At 42.9% G+C, this 21,894-nt stretch overlaps 1 protein-coding gene across 2 annotated transcripts in view; it reads left to right on the top strand.

Moving 5' to 3' along the window:
• rftn1b (raftlin, lipid raft linker 1b) overlaps positions 1-17,090 on the top strand; it is a 125,596-nt gene extending 108,506 nt beyond the window's left edge. For both annotated transcript variants that reach the window (XM_030393680.1, XM_030393681.1), the window contains 3 exons: positions 3,938-4,041; positions 11,042-11,117; positions 11,882-17,090. In XM_030393680.1, coding sequence (XP_030249540.1) covers positions 3,938-4,041; positions 11,042-11,117; positions 11,882-12,529 — 828 coding nt within the window. In that variant the 3' untranslated portion in view covers positions 12,530-17,090. The remainder of the gene's footprint in view (positions 1-3,937; positions 4,042-11,041; positions 11,118-11,881) is intronic.
• Positions 17,091-21,894: the final 4,804 nt, after the last annotated feature.

The following is a 21,894-nucleotide window of genomic DNA, read 5'->3' as shown; positions in this document are numbered from 1 at the left end:
CCTGCTGAGATGCCCTTTAGCAAGGTGGTCGCTCCGAGGTAGAGACGATGTCTAACCGTGCGAAGAGATGATCTCAGGAAGAAAAAAGGAAAATAAAAAAGCGTGGATTTAATTTAAAAGTAGCTTAAAGCGGAGAGCTCCTCTCTCCTCTTACCATGTGGTCCTTCTTTATATTCTCGCAAGATACCATCGCAGACAAAGATGGCCGTGTGATTACTTTGTGTTTTAGCCTCACAGGTTTACTGCCGGAGTGCTGATGCAGCGAGGTGGCCCCTGCATGATAAGTCAGGGTGGAGAGAGAGGGGGAGCCAGACTACAGGGACTATGATTAACTCTCACCTCCTCCAAAAAGAACAGCGAGCCATTACAGAAAAATTATTTCTCAATTTACTTCCCGGGCAAGCTTTGAAAGAGAGCCTGTTTCTGGGAGCCAATCCAACACAAACGCCCCGAAAAGAAATGTAGATGCGCCGCTCCCTGTAGGAGCTCAGAAAGTAATGCTTGTGTAAATAATGTCTGGAGCGCCGTCTTGTATCCTAACGATTAGCTCTGTGCAGCCCACGACTTGATGTGTGAGTGCTTTAGGTCTGTTTGTGCGTGTACTGTCGTCCCGGTCAATAAGAATCCGTGGAAGAGAAATGAGACGTTGTGCGGTGGAGTGGGTTTAAGTGTTTGGACTTAAAGTCTGTCTCATGGCAGCAAATGAGCGCTGCATGCTGATCAGCCCCCCTCTCTCTCTCTCTCTCCGTCTCTCTCAGAAATGCTCTGACTCTTTAATCTCTCTGTATCGCCACCCATTACACCCTGCTGCAAAATTAGTAGAGATAATGCCAGTAGGAAACCGCTGCAGTCGTAGTAGCAACTGCAGTACTTGTACTTGAAACGTTGCAGTAACGGCTCGGAGGATAGTGGTACACCTGGCAGTACTTGTAGGAGTAGAAGCTGTCATGGTAATTACAATGGTAGTAGTTGTAGTAGTAATAGTAGTAACTGAATGATACCACCACTGGTATCACTAGTGCGCCTCGGGATCCTGTTACATTATTACTGCAATATACAACACGTAATGAGTTTTCACTTGACTGTATCAGTTCTCTGCATGCAGTCGTTTCCCCAGTATGAAAGCAGAATATATACCCCTGAGAAAACCCTTTTTCCTTCCAGGCAAACCCGCAGTATTTCACCAACGCACGCAATTGTTGGGTGGTGGGAATTATTAGAGTGTGACACATCAAAGGCGCTGACTGACAGCCGGTGTGAGGGAGGATGACGAGGGGAAAACAGACCTGCAGAGCAGTTAACCTCATTTTGTTTTCCTTTTTTACTTTTGTGACTGGTTTAAATTAAGTCTGTTGCTGCATTTATGTGATTTAATCTATTTCAGATGAATTATTGAACCGTTTTGTTAATATTTCATGAGCGATACTGTTGTTTGTTCAGTTTTAGTGGGCACGACTAGATAAAAACAAACAAAAGTGATTAGATGAGATGTTTAATAGAGGCTGTTTTGTATGGATGTGATTACAGGTGTGCTTTGAGACTCTGACTTGCCCTTTGCCTTGGGCACAAAACGATGGGGAACGGAAAAAAAACTGATCAAGATGAGGAATTATAACTAATCTGCACCCTATAATTAAGAGGCAGCTGAGGTGTTAACCGTAAAGAGTGCTAACGATGGGAATAGTAACAGTATAAGCTGTGTTAGTTGTAATAACTGTGGGGGTTTTAATTAAAGACATTCTGTACATGTGGCAGTGGCTCAGGGGTAGAGCCAGCATCATGTTATCTAAAGGTTGCTAGTTCGATTCCCCTGGTCTGCATGTGGAAGTGTCCTTGGGCAAAATACTGAACCGTCTCCTGATGTCCTTGCATGGCAGCAACCGCCATCAGCATGAATTACTGTTACTGTCTCCGTTAGAGTAAATGTTAATACAACAAATGTTGACCAGATCAAGTAAATTAAACACATTAAACATTAAGCATTACTACTTGTTGTATCTGTGTAAATACAGTCATGGTGGTATAACTTAAGTACTTGGTCGTTTCCACTGTTGTAGTAGCAGATGTTGCTGTGATGGCGGTTTGGTATGAGCAGTCGGGGTCGTGATATTAATAACAGTAGTCTTTTAGTAGTTGTTGTTCTCATAGTTTCTGTTCGAGTATGACTATTAGATCAGTTTATAGTAAATGACTTACAGTAGCGATTCGACCGTGTCATTACGTCACGCGAGTAGCGATATGAGTCACATTTTATTTTAATCCTGATTTTAGCTTCATGTAAGCGATCGTGTTCTTATTCTGTAGATGCTGACTTCGACACTTGATTGAAGCCAAATTTTGTTTCATGCATCGATTTCATACATATTTCCCGCAGCTGAATGTGGTTCGTTCATTCTTAAAAAACGTTCGGATCTCATTGAGAATTTGAAATCATGTTTGTGGGTTTGCAGAATGTTTGTTCACACAACCTGCAGCAGCAATGACGGATCAGTTCTATGATGATTGAAGGTTAACGAGGTTATGATTTGTACAGTGAAGAAATAAAAGAGCAGAGGACACAACAACATCAACTAGCAGCCTGCTTACCACAATAAAGGCTTTGATTTGCAGTAACTTGCCCTGTACCTGTTTAATAAATGGGACCCATGGTGTCATGGCGTGCAGTCACATGTGTGTTAACGTGGCCCTCCGCGTACAGCACATGCACACGGAAACCTTGGCTGGTGCAGCTTTAATTAGAGAAGACTTTCACACTTCACAGTACAGTGAAGGCTAATGTGGCGTGTGTAGGTGTGATGTATTCCTGAGCCTCTGTTCTCGTACAGTTGATCAGCGCTCTATGAATAGACTCTGCAAACTTCTGAGGCGTTTGCGTTCGCCGCCTTCCTGACTCATATCAGCGCTCACACTGCAGCGCCGAGTCTAACGGTCTGGGTTTTATGTAAAACGGGGAACAGCCCAAAACGCTGACCCTCTTGTCTTTCAAACTGTTTTTTTTATTTAGCACAGACCACAGCTCTAGGCATCATCTCAGAATCTGAGAATCAGGAGCAACCGATTGAGGTCTCTCAGTAACTGGTATGTTATAGAACTGCAGATGTGTGTGATTCTGTGTGTGTGTGTGTGTGCGTGCGTGCCAATGCACACGCTGGAGGTAAAAGCAATTTGACTGACACGCGTTGCGGTTTCTCGATTTCAGCAGGTGCCGAACATGGCAGGAATGGCAAACCACAGCACGCTTCCTCTCTGAACAGGGTGTGTGTGTGTGTGTGTGTGTGTGTGTGTGTGTGTGTTCTGAAAGTACATTAAGTAATCTGTGTGCATCTCAGTTTGAATCACTGACAGGACCTATTTCCCCCCCCAAGTCAGCACAAGCGTTGTTTGTAGTTTCGTCCATCTTTAATGTAAATCTGTGATTAAAGCGATGCTCATTTAACGGCAGTTCAAAAAAGCACAAACATCATCACAGTGTCAGTGCCATAAAGTGAGCAGTTTCACATGAGCGGTATGTTTGTTCAAGGACTCACCGTGCCGACACACACTTGACCTGAATAGAGGTGGCTGCCATGTTGACTCACGGCAACCTGGGACTTTCTGTAGCGTTCTGGTCCGCGCTTTAGTTTTCTATACTTCCCTGTGTGCATTTTTTTCCTTTGACAAACAACCTCTAAGAAAACTCGCAGACATTATATTAAAGCCTTTATATGTCGGAGGGAAGATTTCAGCTGAGATTTGAGCTGCTGCTGCGGGATGCAGACGACGTTTGATTGCATCTCGTGCCTCTAAGAAGCCTCACAGCTGTAATCACGATGCACTCTGCTGCACGCTGTTCGCTGTGCTGTGTGCTGCGTGTGATGTTTAAACCGAGGAAGGACGGAGATTAGGGGTTGTTTGGATTGATTGTAGGTTTGTAACAGACATCTCGTTCCCTCCACAGGGTTTGCAGGTGAAGGCAGATTACATCCCCCTGCTTCAGTCGCTGGCCACGTATGGATGGAGGCTCACCTGTGTGCTGCCAACTCCTGTAATCAAAACTAACAGGTACTGACCATCATCTGACTATCAAAAAGGGACAACAAGTAATCTGTGACCTCTACCGACCCCTGTTGGCAAGATGCAGTAACTGCAGCAACAGAGACTAAAGACATATATGTTAATTTTCACCTATTAAACCAGCAAATCCTTTAAGAAAATTTTAAAAAAGAGTAATACAGTAACATGGAGGAGCTCTATAGCAATTAAACCCTGCAGTTAAGATATTGCTTAGTTAAAAATACTTAAGTATTATGAGTTAAAATGCACCTATAGTGTCAAAAGGTAGTCATACTGCACAATGACCCTTTCAATTCAATTAAAACGTAGCTGGTTAATGTGGAGCTGATTAGTTTATGATGATGTATGAAATCTGTTGAAGTATAAAGTGTTCAATCCATCACCAGAATGAATGTTAACCACCAAGTATGTTTCTGCAAGATCACAGATAAGTTCCAACTTAAACTTTCTTTATGTTGCAACTTTACGTTTGTCAATCATGTGTTTGGCTTAGAATACTTGTTTTGGTTGGCACCATCACGGGCCCAGATGGTCCTACTTCCTGTGATAAAATTACCCAGTTTTGGTCACCACAACAGCTGGAAATCCCCGGGTCACAAACACAACTGGATCCTCAAAATCCCCGGCGTCCTTAAAAAAAAATACCTTAGTGGTGTGTGACTTAAACTGCACACAACATCACCGTCCCGTCCACCTCCTGCTGTGTAAGGTGGCTAAAAAGCGTATAATGTAAACATGATATGCCACATTTGGCAACCTCGGACGTATCTGTGATTTGCAGAAACATTAACTGTTAACATTATATCTCAAAAACCTGGCTAAAAGAACATTACAATGGAAATACTCGAGGCAAGGCACAAGTTCTAGCACCCATAATCAATCAATTAGGGATTTAAAGAGCCTAATTGTCAGAAAAGTTTATTTTTGAGTTACATTCCCAACTCGTCAAATACTGACGCTTTGGGGTGGATCGGGACAGTCGCCATCCCAAAGCGTCAGTATTTGACGAGCTTTTCTTACAAATAGAACCATTTAATGACTGCATACAAATGCATAGAGACCACATTAAAACATCTTTAACACAAAGCAATAATAAAAGGTAAATGTTAATACCATTTTAAATGAAAGGATGAAAGGGAATAAAACTGAATTTTAAAAAAGCAATGTAGTGAGAGACATCTATAAATAAATAGTCAGCACAGAGACATTTTAGTGTTTCACTTGATTCTGTGACATAACTGAATTTTTATTTTTGCCTTCTGGTCCCCAAAAATAATGCGACACATTTCATTTGACTTTTTCATGCGTATCCATGCAGATGCATATATGCACCCATATCCCAACATCCCCTTACGAATTTTGAGCAGTGTTTTATGTTCCAACACTGCTCCTGAATCATTTAAAAACCTGCTGGATTTTTCCCCCCCTGAAAAAAACATCGTTACCAAGCCGGAGACGAGACTCTTTTTCTTAGTTCATAAAAAAAAGAAGAAGTTGGCGTTTGAGAGCAGGTTTTTCACAAGATAACAAAGAAGCAGCTTTTTAGCGCTATAACCCGATGTAACAGCTCTGAGTCACTGCAGTGTTTGCCGGGTTTTGTTTTTTATTTAAAGTTCTGCGAATCAAACGAAAATGGAAAATGTCTCTCCACTTCTCGCTCTGTTGTGTGGGGGCAACTCTTAAGTTCACACGGAACCTATAAAAGTTTTTTTCCTACGGAAGTGTGAGGCTGAAAACTGAGCCCTGTGTGAAAAGTTATTGTAACTTTCTGCATGAGCGTAAAACCTGCTGCACTGTATATGCAACAGCTTTCTGTAAAAACCGGAACGCGGTATAAATTATAACAGCGGCCCGCCTCGTCTGTTTAAGTTATTGTTCAAAAGAAATACGACAGCTTTTAGAAAATATTGACCCAAATCTGTTCCAGTTGAGGCTGAGCTCCGAGCCGAGCAGCAGCTCTGACTGATGGCGGAAAATCTCCTCACAGAAATGTAACGGTCGCTCGGCTAAGCCTGCGCTGACTCATCACTCATGGCTGCTATATGAGTGTACCGTACATCCGCTTATGGTCAAAGGCCTCGCATGTTTTTCAGGCGCCCTGGAGAGCCTGACTTCAAAAACAGAATTTGGTCTTTAACATGCTGAGAATGAACCAGTCAAACGCTTCACTCCAGATCCAGCGTGGATGATTAAGTCTCTCTTCAAACAAGTCACACAAACCACTCATATTTTGGGTGCAAAATAGAAAATAGAATACAAAAAATTCATATGATGTTTCGTACCAATAAATAAATGAAAGTGCAGTATAATTAGTAGCAGTTATTAGTATATAGGCTGTGTAACTACCCTTAAACAGGCAGCAACGTGAAAACAGTCGGAAAACATTATCGGAAAGTCATAAATCAGAAAAGGATGAGACAAGAGCTCATCTAATATTAATTAGTAGAGTAGTACTGAAGTATTCAACGAAGATCACCCAACGGTAATTTAACAGTCACTTAGAACGCTGTATTAGCGACACATTAGCTTCCAGAGAGCTAATGGCTAGCTTGGCATTTTGTGTATCACACACAAGTCGACAAAACCAAAACAGATGCAGTCAGATAATATTCCAACAACAACAACAACAGGACATTTTGGGGATCAGAATAAAGACGCCCTGATACCATTAGCCATCACAGATTTGTCAAAGTGAAACTTTAGCTGCTGTGTAACTGTGAAAGTTACGGTTGTGACGTTTGTGACATCACGCTAACAAGTCGTTTCTGGAAGTCACTAGACGACCGGCGGTTTATTGTCATGGTGACATTTTTGTCAAATGTGCAAACATGTTTATTTCTGTTTATCTTCAGCTGTGATGTTTAAAGATCCCGTATATCGTAAAACACAATGATTTGATCTGACATTTGGGGGCTGCTGGGCTTGTTTTTATGTTCTGTGTTACTCTTTGATATCTATCTACACAAGACATCTCGGACTAACTGCTAGTTTGGGCCGAACTCAAGCTGTCATTTTCTTCAGTCTGTGGCCCGGCGGCCTCCAACCCGACATTAGTGAAAGTGTTTGTTTTTGTTTAGAATAATTGAGATGTCTACGCTTTGACTTAAAAATCATGAGCAAAAGACTACAAGAAAATTGTGTGTAAGCCGGTGCTTGGTGCAGGGGTGAAATCCTCCAGGAGGTTACTGTAGACAAACATTTGTTCTGTAATAAGGGAGATTCTTAGAGCTATGAGACGCTTGTTTTCAGTTGTACTTGCGACATAACTGTGGTTCCTATAGCAACAGAATGAAAACAAACTGCTGATGGCAGATTAGTCATCACAAAAGCAAAAATAAGCTCACAAGTAGATGAAAAGTAAGGGTAAGTCCCCTGTTACTCATTGTGAAAGAGTGCACCATCAGCCTTATTATTATTATCATGTTAAAAGACAAATAGCAGCCAGAGCCTCTTCAGACTTCTCCACCAAACCACCGGACTACAAAGCAGCTTCTGAGTCGATTTCAGTGACTGGGACCAAAACCCACAGTCCTTGAACTTTGCAAAACGTACGCCTGTGTCCAAAGTTCAGCTGCACCGCCGGTTATGCTAGTGTTCCCCACTTCCTGCCCCTTTTGCTTCGGCGAAGCACGGAAACATTGCACAAGAAGGTACGAGGTGATTTTATATAAGACTGTAACCTGAGAGGATCCACGCATCATCTGACAAACTCACACTGAGGCCAAACGTTAGAATGCCTTTTTTGCACACAGTAAAGGCTCCAACTGTTGTCTTCCTGTCACTTTACATGAATGTAAATGTAAATAAGCGTTTACAAAAATGGATACATCCATCATAGACGATATAACCATCACTGCCCGTTTCATCTGCATCCGCAAGCTTTCAGAGGGCGTTGCACAAATACCAATTAAACGAACGCAGAGTGCAGACAGAGGACTCGCGTGTATACATGTCTCACATTGAGCATAAATAATAGGGATCTTTGTTCAGACAGGAGAAAGGATCACGACCAATAACAGCTCCAGCGTGAATACACTTCAGCCCAGGCGCTCAAGTATTGGTTTTAAAATGTGAAACTATTCTTTAATATAATGTTGTGGTGTGTCAGGACTGATGAAGTGTGCGTGTAGCGTTTCCATCAGCGCGCTGACCGATTGTTCGCCGCCTCGGTCGGTCATGTTTGCTGCTCTTTCACAACACGTCTGATTAATTACCTCTCTATTTTCATCCTTTGTTTTTTTGTTTTTTTTATCCCCCCCACCTTCCCTCTGCCTCTCTCTCTCTCTCTCTCTCTCTCTCCTCTCGCTCAAAATGCCACAACACAACAGCACAACATGGCTAATTAATCAGAGTCGCCCTAGATACAGTACAAGACGGAGCTCATTTCTCTCCCTGCCTTCAGAGCATTTTGCACGCCGGAATAATGGTTGATGATCTATTTCAGATTAGCAATACTCATTACACTTGTTTTTCCTGGTGTTGACTCCTCCATTTTTAAATAGGAAAATGTGCAAAATGCATTCTTTTTGTGTGTGTGTGTCGTCGTCTGAGGGGCTCGCAGTTCTGCACTTCATCTGGAGGGGTCGGATGAGTGTCAGTGATCTCAGCGGCGTCTGAAATTAATGCTAACTGGTGCTCAGCGGCTCCTCCACACAACATTAATTCATGTAGTTGTCTCCGAGCATGCATCCATGCTCGCCGCATTCAATTAATGCAGATGGTAATTACATTTTGGAGCCATTAACTACAGTAAATGTGAATTCCTCCTGCATTAACGACGAGGCGAGTGAACAAGGAAACAAGAAGGTTCGGATAAATTGGTTAATTATCGCAGGTGTCTAAATTCGTTGGAGACTAAATAGTGATCAGTGCGTTGCGTTAGAGAGTCTTTGTATTTCTTGGGTGCAGCATTTTAATGTGCCAATGCTTTTACCTTACCTTATTCTATATATATATATATATATATATATATATATATATATATATATATATATAAGTGTCAGTTTGCTGCATAGGTGCGCTTCTCCCCTATAGATGAAGCCAGCAACGAGTACATTCAGCCGTAAATTGACACAGGCTATTGCTGTTCTGTATGGCTTCAAGTCATAATAGCTCGGCTGGCACTGACAGGCAAGAGTAGGCTCGGCAAAGGCCTGTAATTTTCTAAGCCATCCGCTCCCTTTTCGAGCTTAATGTGCTGGGGCTTTTTGCCGGGAACTTCAAGTTAGTTTTCAACTATGATTCGCCCAGAAAGCCATCCAGCATTCTTGACAGCCCCAGAAAATGGCAGTATGGATAAATGGTGGAAGGAAGGAGGTAATGGAAAAAAAAAAGAAGTTGCGGTGGGGCTTTGAATGGTTTAGATAGTAAGCCTTCTGCTGGAGGAGTCTCAAAACCCATTTGATGTTGAGAAAGGGAAGATTTGTTGCCGGCTTTTAGGGTTCTGCAGCGATCATAAACCTGCCATCTTTCCTCATGTGCGCGGTTGAGCGGGCGGCTTAACTTTAGACAGCATCTGACCTTTGTGTGCATGTGTGTGTGCGCGCGTGTTATTGAACTTGTGTCAGAGAGCAGCACGGGACAGCGTATCTCCTTTTAAGCCCTGTCCGATAATAGCAAAACATAATGGAAAGGAATAAAGCAGAAACGAACAATGAAACTGTCACAAAAGCGTCTGTCACGGGAGATAAAAGCAGAGAGGTAAACTGAGCTAGTGGCGTGAGAACGCCGGGCGGTGAAAAGGAGCTGTGCATGACAAAGATGAGCAGACGCAGGAGTGAGAGCGAAGCGTGAGAGACAGGAAGCCTACTCAGAAATGAATCTGCATTTCCTGCCACGATTAATCTGTCAGCACGAGCAGATTATCCCTCTCAGAACACAGGAGTGTGACATGTGCATGGGACGGAGGATTATATTTGGGAAATTGAGGAAAAGAGACGAAATGCGTGTTCTGAGAAGCCGAGGGCGTTCACGAGTTGCATACAGACATTCGGGGAAACGTCAAGATCCGCCCCCCTCCCCCCCTGCATGCGAAAAATCACTTTCAAGTGGGGGGAAAAGTGGGGAAATGACACTGATAGATGACAGCAGTGAAGAGGTTGGGCCACAAATGTGAGCCTATGTCCTTAAACTGTCAGATAAGGGTGTGAAGCATGAGCTGCGGCCGGCGATCACGCTACTATCGTGATGGAAGGTCAGAAAGAGTGTGGATGACGCTGTGTTATCCCAGGATTTAACTCACATGAATTATACGTGTTTATCTCGGAGTTCGCAGCAATCTGTCAGGCAACGAAAACAATAAATAATGAAGAATCTGTCGATGTTTACGTGTGTCTAAGGTTCTCGTGCATGTAAAAGATCTTGAAAGTTAAAAAGGTCAAAGTCCACACCGACAGAAGCTCGTCTCTCCCACAGAAAACGCTGCTCCTCAAACGCCTCGTCAGTAGTCCCGCCTTTAATTCCGTGACTTTATGACATCACAAACATCCCCATGTCACACATTTTTTGTCATTTACGTCCTGCAGCTAGTTTGGCACGTAATAACTGAATTAACAAAGCTGCTCTGTTGTTGTTAGTGGTGCCGGCTCAGACGTGCGTGAGCTGACCAATCAGAGCAGGCTGGGTATTCAGGAGGAGGGGCCTTAAAGAGACAGGAGCAAAAACAGAGCGTTTCAGACAGAGAGGGAATACAGAGCTGTAGCACTGGAAAGAAGAGAAGAATTTGGGTTTTTTAGCATTAAGACATGTAAATGTATTCTAGTAGTAACACAAAATAACATTAGGAACCTGAAAATGAGCAAAAAAAAATGAAAAGCAAGTGGGAACAGCTTAGTTTGATCTCCTAATCATTCTCTTTTTATTCTTCATCATTTCAAAAAGAAGTGTTTGATTGAGGAATTAAATTATCTCAGAGACCTCTTGAATTGCCAACATTTTTCAAAATGATCCTCTCCACTCTCTTCATCTCTCTCTGTCCTCATTCTTTCAGTGATGGAAGTCTGTCCACCAAGCAGATTGTTTTCCTGCAGAGACCCGTGTTGGGCCGAAAGAGGAGGGAATCAAAGGTACGCGACCTCACATTCCTTTTATGTATTTCTTGGCAAATTGGGGTTTTCTCCCACCAGTCCTTCTGTCAGCTCCTTAACATATATCCAAGACCAACATCACCTTCCGCCACCTCCAATCCCGCAGCTGTTTTTGTTTTAGGGAAGCCAAACACACACACACACACAGCGCCGGACAAATGTGAATGGACTCCTCTCTGTTTGAGATATCAGGAGTTCTTCAACAGACGAATGTTGTTTGGGGAAGCTGGGTTGGTAATGCTTCCTCGGCGACCCTGAATAGTGGTGATAACCTCTAAAGCTAACCTTTGTCCGCAGTGGAATGAATCCATGTTGACGCTTTCTGTGACCCGCGTTTAAACCGCCGTCACAACAACAAATTTAATAGGCCCCGAAGACTCAGGGAATTGCTGGCGTTAACAAGATTTTCTTTGCAGTTTATCCAAGTTCCCTCTCTATCCCTGCGCTGTGTGGAACGCTGCAGAAGTTGTTCAAGTAATTGAGGACATATTGCATTCGCTTTTTTTCTGTTTGTTTGGTCAGACTGCCGGCCTCGGGGCCACCAATAATTCCCCTCAAAATGGCCTCAATTTCCTTCCTGGCATCAGTGAGACTCATTTGAATTAGCTCATTATCCCAGGACAATATTAGATCCACTCTTGATCCATTCTTAATTAAGTCTGTGTGTACTTCTTGGTGCCCCAAAAGCATATTCAAAGATTTACATTCCACTAACATGCTAATGTTAATTTTGAATGTTTCAGAAATTGATCTTCAAGCCCCGAAGCAAGTCCAACAAGAACTGCATCAAAGACACGGCGAAGAACAAGAAGAAGAAGAAGACGAAAACGGAGAAGGACGCCGAGGATCCCAAGATTCTGGATGACAGAGACAAGGCTGAGAGAGAGGAAGACAGGAGCGGGGATGAAAGGGTGAACGCAACAGATGCGGAGGGAGAAAGAGAAAGTGAGACGTCGAGAGAGGGGGAGGCGAGGTGTGAGGGAGATAGAAAGATCGACGATGGGATCAAAATCAGCGTAGAGACTGCTGAGGAGAAAGATGGGGGAGCAGAGACGAAAGACGAAAAGGAAGAAGAGGAAGAAGAGAAGATCGATGGATCAAAGGAGAACGGAGAGCCTTTGCGAAAGGGGGAGGTCCACGAGGTGACGAAAATCGTTGCGACTGTCGAAACGCAGAGCGAGACCAAAGAAAAGGAGGACGGCGGCGGGGCGGAAGTTGAAGCCGTGATCGAAAACGGGGTCGAGACGGACGAGGAGAAAGACGAGGGCGAAGAGAGCGCGATCAAATGCAAGACGGAAGAGCCGGCGGGCGCGGAGGTCGTCGCCAAGGAGATCGTGGCAGATTCACCGGCCACACCAAATAATCAAAGCCCAGAGGAGACTCAAGAGTAGCCCCGCGTAGTCGAGGTCGAAGGTTTTTCCCCCACCCTACCTCTCGAATTCCCCATCATGAGAACTGGTTCAGTGTTGCCCCCTGATCCAAATCAAAAAGGGGCTTTAATCCTCCCCCATCGCTGCAGCATTTCTCCAAAACTACCATCTTTCATCAGATGACTCCCCGCGCAACCTGCCGCAGTGTAGCGACAGAACGATTTCATGTATTTTCAGACGTAAGCCCTGCTGTATAACCACACACACTGAATGTATATATCCGAAACATGGAGTCGCTGGTGCAGGATAGTCGATGTGGAGACACTGGAATAGCTGGACCGGGTCCGACATGGGGGGGGTGGGTTGAGTGTCTAGAAAGATGATCGCAATCTTCTTTTACTTGGGAGGAAGGAGAATCAGTTTAAAGGCCCGGTCACACCATCACATAAAACTAAGTCAGAGGCGAAATCAGTTCGTTTTTAAATGGAATCTAAGATATTTGTGGGTTCGCTCGTCATCTATCTGTATCCATACTCGGAACATGGAAGTTTAAAAAGGTAGGGAGGCTGATTCTGGAGACAGATAGTTGATTCAGTTCATTCCGAGGTCGTCATATGTTTAGAATAAAATAATATTACCCCACGAAACCCACTAGTGCCTATGTCATCAAGCCTCTAGAGCTACAAATTTTCCCAAAAGGCGCAGGGATAAATTACACTCTGCCGCTTTCCGGCGTGACCGGGTCTTTAAAACGGAACGAGGAGTTTGGCGTCAAGAACAGCAGCGACGTTTGATCTTGAATTCTCGCGGATCGAGGAAAAAGTTCTCTGCCTGCTTTTGAGGAAATAGTTTGAGAAACATACACGTCCTAAATACATCTACGGAGATATATCACCTGTTACAAGGTGTTCGCTCGCCTGAGAGTCGAGCAGCTCTCTTCAGAAAAAAACAACACCAGTCAGCTCCGAGAAAACCCGAGAGGCAGGATCGTGACATCATCATGACTGACAATACAAGGGCACGTGTGCTCAGAGAAGCGTCTTACGTGATCACAGACTGCGTCACCACCTCCCCATTCCTTTCGTTCTGTGCACCGTACAGTGTTGAGTTGCGATGTGGAGGGAAGTTGGAGGAGAGACGCCGGTAGAGGTGATGGGAAAGGCGTTTGTTGCGACAGGCAATCCAAAGTAGGGTGTAGAGATAATTGTTTACGCTGAGCTCTAAGCCGTCAAGTGCTTCAAAGAGAGCCGATAATCACTCTTTGGTGTGGTGTGCTAAGCCCACCTTGCATACAGAATGTTCCATATTCAAAGCCGAAGTCAGATAAGGATGTGAAATTCAGCTGAATGTTTTGCAGCTCAAGGGCAGAACTCGTACTTAGATGCACCTAGTTAGCTCGAGCGAGGATTTACTTCCACGCGAAAAAAAAAAGGTAAATTTTTTTGAAAAATTACAATTCCAGTCGACGGCCACAAACAAAAGCCCTTGTCAAGCGTGGAAGCGGAGGTGAAGCCGTGCGGTCAGGAGCGAGCCTTGTTGTTTTTAACCGAGAGATTGAGACGGAGAAATTGGGACAAAAGAGAGTTTTGAGAGCGATTGCGGAGCGTTACGGAGTCAAATAAAAGAAATAAATAGGCTCATTTAAAGTAACGGCCGTGTGCGTCCCGCGTGTCCCCGCTGAGATTCCCTTCATTATTTTACCTCCAGCTCTTTAAGCACCTCTTACCAGACATCATTTCTGACAATAAGCAAGTCATAATGTGCTGTTTTCACGGCATCAAGTAGCTTTCCATTTAAAAAAAAAAAAAAAAACGGGGGGAATAAAAGAGGGGAGGGAGGGGTGGCGACGTTCACGGTGCGGAGCTCTCATTAGCTCACTAATGGATTTTGTCAGTGGGGTATCTGTCAGGAATCATGCATTTATAATGGGGAGGGGGAGGGGGAGGGGGTCACTTATTGGCGGAGATATTGACAGCACAACACCTCAAACGTGTCGAGCGAAATAGCCTTCAGATTTACCGCTGATGTCACAGGGAAGCACTTGCACTGAGGAGGAAGGAGTGTTGCGCGAGAACGTGCGCGCACTCCATCACAAACACCCGTCAGAAGAACCTATTTATTAAAACGTTTGCATTCAGTTAATCGAGGAACTTAAACTACCTGCCGTCCTGATTTACGCGGACTATAATTTGTCATAATTTGGATCGTTTTGTTTTACGAGAACAGATGATACCTCGGTGTCTCCTTTGTTTTTTTTGTGGGGGGGGGGGAGGGTTGAAACTCTTCAAAGTAAGATCGATTATGCCGAATAAGTGCTCTCCTTAATGAATTCCGCCCGCCGCTGAGATTTTTTTCAATGTTAAAATGGCAAAGTGTTATTGTGTAGAGTAGAAAATATGAAAACTGTGACCAGCTTAGCCTTATTACTATACTGTAAATGGCCCACAATCCGCTTTTAGAAAACTGTCTTTTAGAGGCACAATGGTGATTTTAAGTGTTCTATGTTTGTTCTAGTCGAACAGGAGAGTTTTTTGCTACAGTCCGTGTTGGTATTTTGAAGCTGTCGTTCCCTGTTTTATTACTGGCATTCAGAGTGAGGGGGATACATCATTTTGAAGTGTGATATGTTTTTTTTTTTTTTTGGGATTTATTTTTGAGAGCAGTTTTTTTTTTTTTTTTTATTATGATTGCTGTTGTGAATGTTCTGTTTTCTGAGTCAGGAGATTTTTAACGGTGACTTCGCGTTGCCTCTGCTGTTCCGCTAAAAAAAAAAAAGAAGAAGAAAAAAAAAAAGCTTGCTTAAAAATGTATTTCTGACTGACGCTTCGAGCTACCTCCCGAGGGCTGTTGTTGGTTTTTAAAAACCGAAGGGGTCACCGCCTATGTGACCCCCCCTGAAACATATGCTCCTTGTCCTCTCGCCCCTCCACTATGACAGAGCCCGGACCTTGCGAGCGTGAGGTCATCGCTAATGGCGGACGAGGTCAAGGGTCACATATGAGCCGGAATGGATTTTCCACAGCTGTACACAGGAGTTTTTTTGCACGAGCACATGACAACATAACCACTATATCGAAAAATAAGATATGAAGTCATATCATAATATTCTCTGTGGTATTTTATTTCATTTTATTCCCCCCCCCACCCCCCAAAACTTCATTCTCTCAGCTGCTTCTAGCTTTCGGCTGTTTGAGCTTTAATAAGCACTTATTGTATTCAAGAAATATTTTGCGCCGCCTCTCGGATCAGAGCTGCCGGGGACTCAGCTGTCACTTTTCACACGTTTGTCAGAATGTGACAAAGATGAAGTATGAAAGGCAATACCAGAAGACGAAGCCGTTTGATAGCTGACGAGATCATCATGAATATATTTGCGGGGGGGAAATTTCCCCTGCTGAATCCTGGTCAACTTATTTTTTCGTCAGATTTAATCAATTTCTACATTTTCTCCAGCGTGGAGATAAACTGTCATCTTTCTGTTTCATGAATACAAATGTATTTCAGTGTTAACCTCTTTTTTTCGTTTTTTTGTTTTCTCTCTTATCTGAAACTGTGACATTTATTCCCCTTTTGGCATCCTGTGAAAACAGACGGATCGTATTCCTCTCTATCTAGAGGAGCAGAGTTTTGGAAAATCAGTTAAGCGGCGAGATGATCTCGCGTGACATGATTGTTTTTCCACTCCCGCTACATCTCTGTCCGACATCCACAAACATGGCTGATTGTAACCTTGACAAAAGTCACAACCGGGCCTGTATCCGTCCGTCCCACCTGAGGCCGCGGCCTTCAGCGCCCCATCTTCCCCTGATAAGGGCTGATTGCTTGCGGTGCAGTCTAACCTCTGACACGAGTACACTCCAGGGGACTGTGGGTAATTGTGATTTTTGTTCTGTTTTTTTCGTCTGGTATTACCAAAAAAGAAAAGGCAAAACACAGACAGGGAGAGCGAAGCGAGGCAGGATCTGACACTTCATCAGCTAAATGATGCCGAACCATGTTAACGCAGCCGTCCGTGAAAAGAAGGAGACCTTTGACTAATGTTAGACTTAAATATACATTTGCAGCCCTCTACTCGTCTGTGTAGCAAAAAAAGGGTAATATACAGTTTCCTGTCTTATATCAGCATAACTGTCTGAGCCTCAATAGTGGCGCTGGTGCAATTGTTCTTGGTAACGCTGTAAAAAAAAAGAAAAAAAGAAAAAAAGAAAAATGTAATGGTTCATTTCCTGTGTGCTACTATGATGTGAAACAGGCAGAGTAGAAATGACAGAACATGATACAATAGGATGCCGTCATTTTTTCTTTTCTGTGTTGTCACTTTAGCTTGCTCACAGCCTCTGGAAAATGTATTCTTAGTTTTTTTTTTTGTCTCTGATGTTTTTTTTGTTTTTTTTTATCACCTCGGCTGCCATCTTGAATGTTGAGTATCTTTGATCATGTGCTGATGTCACCTGCGTAGCAGTGTTTGCTATCGAGGAAGAAGAAGTATTCTTTATCTTTGCTATCCTGAGTATGTCCACATTCCTATTGTTCATGACATCTGTACAATTTGTATATTATAAAATGATTTATATTTAATGTGTACACGTGTCCTCGCTTCTTTTGTGTCAACGGAGATGAAGCGTCCGTTTGTTGAGGCGACGGCTGTTAAAGCTTCAACGCTCAAGTGCGAAACTTTTTCAGGGTTTTCATTTTTCCGGTAAGAGAAGAAAAATGAGCACAGGCGCAAACATCCTGCAAACGGGAAGCAGACAAGACCTCTTAAAGAAATAATATGTAGCGTGTCCAACAATGTCCTAACTCCCCGGTAAACTGTTGCGTAACTAAAACTTTTAAACATTACCTCGTCGGTGCTCATTTCTGCCCGAGACCTCTCGGATAGATTTTTCTTCAGCACTGGTGGTTATTTAACAATGAAGACAACAACTCCCATGATCCCAAAATACTTAACGTCTTCTGTTTTGTTTATTGATTGAGAGACCCTGAGCGGCATAAATTAAATTCTGTGCATTTAAGTAACGTCTAAGTGTGTGTTTGACTCCAGATCAAGTCCAAAACAACAAAAAAAGGGCCTAGTTGCAAGACAACTGTGATATACTGCAACTAAAATCACTCAGTGGTACGATGTGGATTTAACTTTGAATTATTTGGTAAAATCATGTCCAAAAAAAGTCAAAGAAAAAACATAATTATAATTAAAAAAATAATATTTCCTTGCTGGATTTTACAAAAGGGTGTTAAAAGTGCAGATATTTCAATACTTTAATGTTTTAAAAAGTACAATATCTACATTCGACAGTATCAAAAGAACCTCAGATATAAAAAAAAAAAAAAGACAGACTGACAACCCAAGGCTGTTAGGATATTAAAGGAATAGTTCACCCAAAAATGTAAATTCATTTTCTACTGGACAAGATGGGGACTTATTTTAAACATTACAAAAGATCTGAGATTTATTTGAAAAGACAAATTTACACCTTGGGTCGAGCTTGTGCTAGCACCTGGCTGCTAACACTTTTAGCTTATTACAGTGATGATTCTTGGCTTTAAAAAAAAGGGCGTGAATAATATATTTGTGATCTCTGGGCTGCTGAAGACTTTGATTACACTGGACAAGCTGTCTGGAGCAGTTTCACGTTTATTTTTGGTTGGGTTTTTTAAATTTTAAAAGATGTCCCCATCTACTTCAGTTGTTGAGGAGAAAGCTACACAGCTGTTTTGATGTGAAGCTTCAGAAATGAGTTTGAAACTTCACCTTACATGAACGGCGTTACATGAACATGGTGGTGAGAAGTTTAAGACTAGATTTACATTTTTGGGTGAACTGTTTCTTTAACATTACTACAAATGTCTTGTGTAATTTGTTCTTTACCAGCTTGGTGTGCAGGTTGCTAATAAGAAAAATGAGAAATAAATTATTCTATTTTAAAGGACGTTTTTCTCTTTTTGCTGTGACGCTGAAAGACGTATCAAGTATGTTTTTTATACTAGTATTGCATTGAAGTTTTAAAGTCTGATTTCGTGACAACCTGCACTTATAAATGCAATTAAAGAACTTATAATCATTCAGCATCTCTATGTGGAGCTGACAGCAGAGCGGCCTTTCCAGTCTGAGAGACACTCACAAGGCAGGGACATGTCTGGGATTATAGAAGAAGAAAAGCAAAAAAAAAAACCCTCTCAAGACCAGATTTGTGTACTCAGCCGTACCTGCAACCTTCACAATCAGCAGACAACATTCAGTCCTCCTGCTCCAGTCCTCTCTGTGTCATTAACCAGAGAAAAACAACTTCTTCCTGTGTTCCAGTTCCACACAAAGACGGTCCACACAGCCCGCGGAGAAACGCAGAAAGCAACTGGAAGATGGAATGACGACTTCAGTCCACTGAGCACGGTGAAAATACAGGAAGGAGCCGAATGCAGCAGGGAAGTGACACTTAGAGACCCCGAATTACTACTTTCTCTAAGAGAGAAGAACTTCTGCTCCGTCTGGTTATTACCTTCATCACCGTGGAACCCTCAGAATACATCAAGTTTATAGTTATTACACCCCAACGCCACAACAACACTATTCATTTCCCCCCCTCGCATCAAAACAACACCATTCAGCCCCAAAACTGCGGCTCCTGCATCAATATTTCACATAAGACCAGCAGCTCGGGTGATAATACCCCTACAGTGTTTATGAACAGAACCATATTTACAGTTGAGTCCACACAGCCGGGGTGATCTATCATGAGCTCGGAGCCCATGGGAGCGTAAGGTCATTAAGAGGAGGGCTTTCCCTTCAACCAAAACCGCAAGCACCATATCCATTCTGTTCACTACAGGAGGCGTTAATGGCTCTCGAGGCAGATTGGGGACCGCTGGCGAGAAACTAAGCTGGTCAGAAACACATCGAGCCTGTGGTTTGGATATTAAACTTATGACCCGGGGCGTTACATCCCAGAACCCAGGGGTAATGCTGCACACAGACCTGCTGAGGCCAGCGTGTTTTTGCATAATGAAGCATGTTTTTGGAGCGAAGAAATGTTTTCATGATCGAGGTACAGGATGTCATAAACACCGTTCAGGGTTGATTGAATGCAGGTTTTTTTCGGTGTCGGTCCCCAGAGGGCTCCCGAGGCTCAGTGTGAGGCGGAGCTGCGCGGCTCTGCCAGGTGTTCAGAGGTGAATTGATTGATTCAGAATTCATTACACCCATAAAAATCAGTCTCACATGTTTATACTGGATGTGACATGGCACAACAGTCAGTGTTTCTGGGGAGATTTGGTTCAAAGCTCCGGTTGACGCAGCGCTGCCATCTAGTGTATGTCCAACACCTCAAAACACACAGGATGCCTACATACAAGCACTGAAGTGATCATTGATACTCATCATGAGTATTGATCAGCGGAATATGTATCTAATACCAATGGAAAGCTTAGATTCATGTGATTTGATTCATTCAAACCGTTTTAAGATGCAATGACAACAGCAAGTACAATTAACAAGCATCCAACACCACAAACAAACAATCGCTTACAAAGTTTGGGGAACTTACCAACTTGGTCTTGGTCTTCCACTGGTCCATAAAACTCCAACAAAGCAGTCTTGCTACATTCCCAAAGGTCCAGTCCATCCATTCCAATAAAATACTTAATCCAAAATACACTTTTATGTCCATAAATAGCTGTAAAATATTGACAAACTGCTATCCCATGTGGTGTCATGGGTCAAAATCTTCTACTAATTCGCTTTGAAACTCCAGCTTTCCTTTGATTTTCTGGTGCCATGTGAATATCAAAATGGCGACTGACCTTCAGGCCTTCAACTGACACCTCATTTAACCCAATAGGAGCTTCTATGTCCTGACTGAAGCCCACAGCAGCCAATGAGCACCCATGCCTCTCTCCTGAGCTGCTTAAAAGCCAGCTGCTGTACAATGAAAATGATGATAATGCAAGTTTACACTGTTCTATCCATTTGCCTAGTTGTATACGCGCTTGTATTCGACTATTGTATATGCACAGAGTTAGTGTAAATATATAAATGTGTTTAAGGGTTATTATGTGGTCAGAAAATTATCTTTTTTGGCTGATTCCTGGAGATCTTCTTAGATAAACACATATAAAGTGTTTATTTCCAGTGACATTGGTAACAAATTTGGACTTGGACCATGTAAGTCTAACGGGGGTAGCTATAAGCCATCTGCAGGTTTAGTTTTACATTGAACCCAAAAACCATTACCATTACTGTACTCAAAATGCTTCAACAACAGCTTTGAACTCAGTTGGGGTTTGACTGGTGTTGACAAGGCGTTTGAGGATAACTTAACATTAATTTCCAGGAATGATATCAAACAAAATGTGTTAGAAACTGGTGGCATACGGTTTGAAAGATGGGGGATCCAATGAAATATGTTATTGAGCTGCATCATGGGAAATGTAGGAGCTAATCTTACATCTGCTGTTTGGATTTGATCTCTTTTCCGCCTAGGTGAAATACCCCTTTAAGTAGGATTATCAAAAATCAACATATTCCACACAATGTGACATTATCTTATATTTATTGTGTCAGATTGTTCCAACTTTTCGTTGAGGCTAAATTATGTTATGACTGAGTAAAAAACTGGAACCATGTCTCCGTGTTTTAATGTCGACACCAGTCAATCAATCAAGTGGAGATATTCTAGATTCCTTGTGTATCGTTCAGCCCGAAGCTTCTGGTCTCATTGGAAACTTTCACTTCTCTACAGCTATTTAAAGTAAAGCTCTGCGGGTTTCATCCAAGTCTGGCTGCACAGCGTGTGTGTGTGCACTAGTGAGGCAGTGAGGTTTGCTGTACACACACACACACACACACACACACACACACTCAGAACTTCAAAAGGCATTTGTCTGTACGTCTGAGACAAAAGCAAAGAGAACGATATCTGCGGTGTACATTAGAAATGAGCTCACTCCTCGCACCTCGTCGACACTCCTTGTGCCCACATTAGCATATCCGTTTTTTCCAAGCAGACCAAACAAGTGCACTCGAACATCTAACTCCAGTAAGTACACTTTGAACTCAGATATGAGGTCAGCAGGAGTGTATTAATTACCATAACAGAGAGGCACTCTGTCGCTGTGTGTTAAAGACTATAATCACTTCGCCTTGACTTGCAGAATCTTCTGGAAACCATTACCGCAGTGTTTGATAACGTCCTCGAGTTCCCTCCGCACACACTCTGTGCTAGCAGATTAACTACTCACCGATTAATTAACACAATTACCTCTGTGTGTGCCAATCGTTGTCTTATCAACCTTTGTCAGGCCTTAAACTGTAAATTAATTAATATCCCCTCTCTTGTCATTTCTTAATTACCTCCGTTCCAGCAGGAATTCTTGGAAAAGCCTGTGTC

This window comes from Sparus aurata, chromosome 17, assembly GCF_900880675.1.
Source record: "Sparus aurata chromosome 17, fSpaAur1.1, whole genome shotgun sequence".
NCBI classification, from domain to species: Eukaryota; Metazoa; Chordata; class Actinopteri; order Spariformes; family Sparidae; genus Sparus; species Sparus aurata.
Note: the sequence above shows the minus strand (reverse complement) of the source record. Positions and strands in the feature narration are given on the sequence as shown.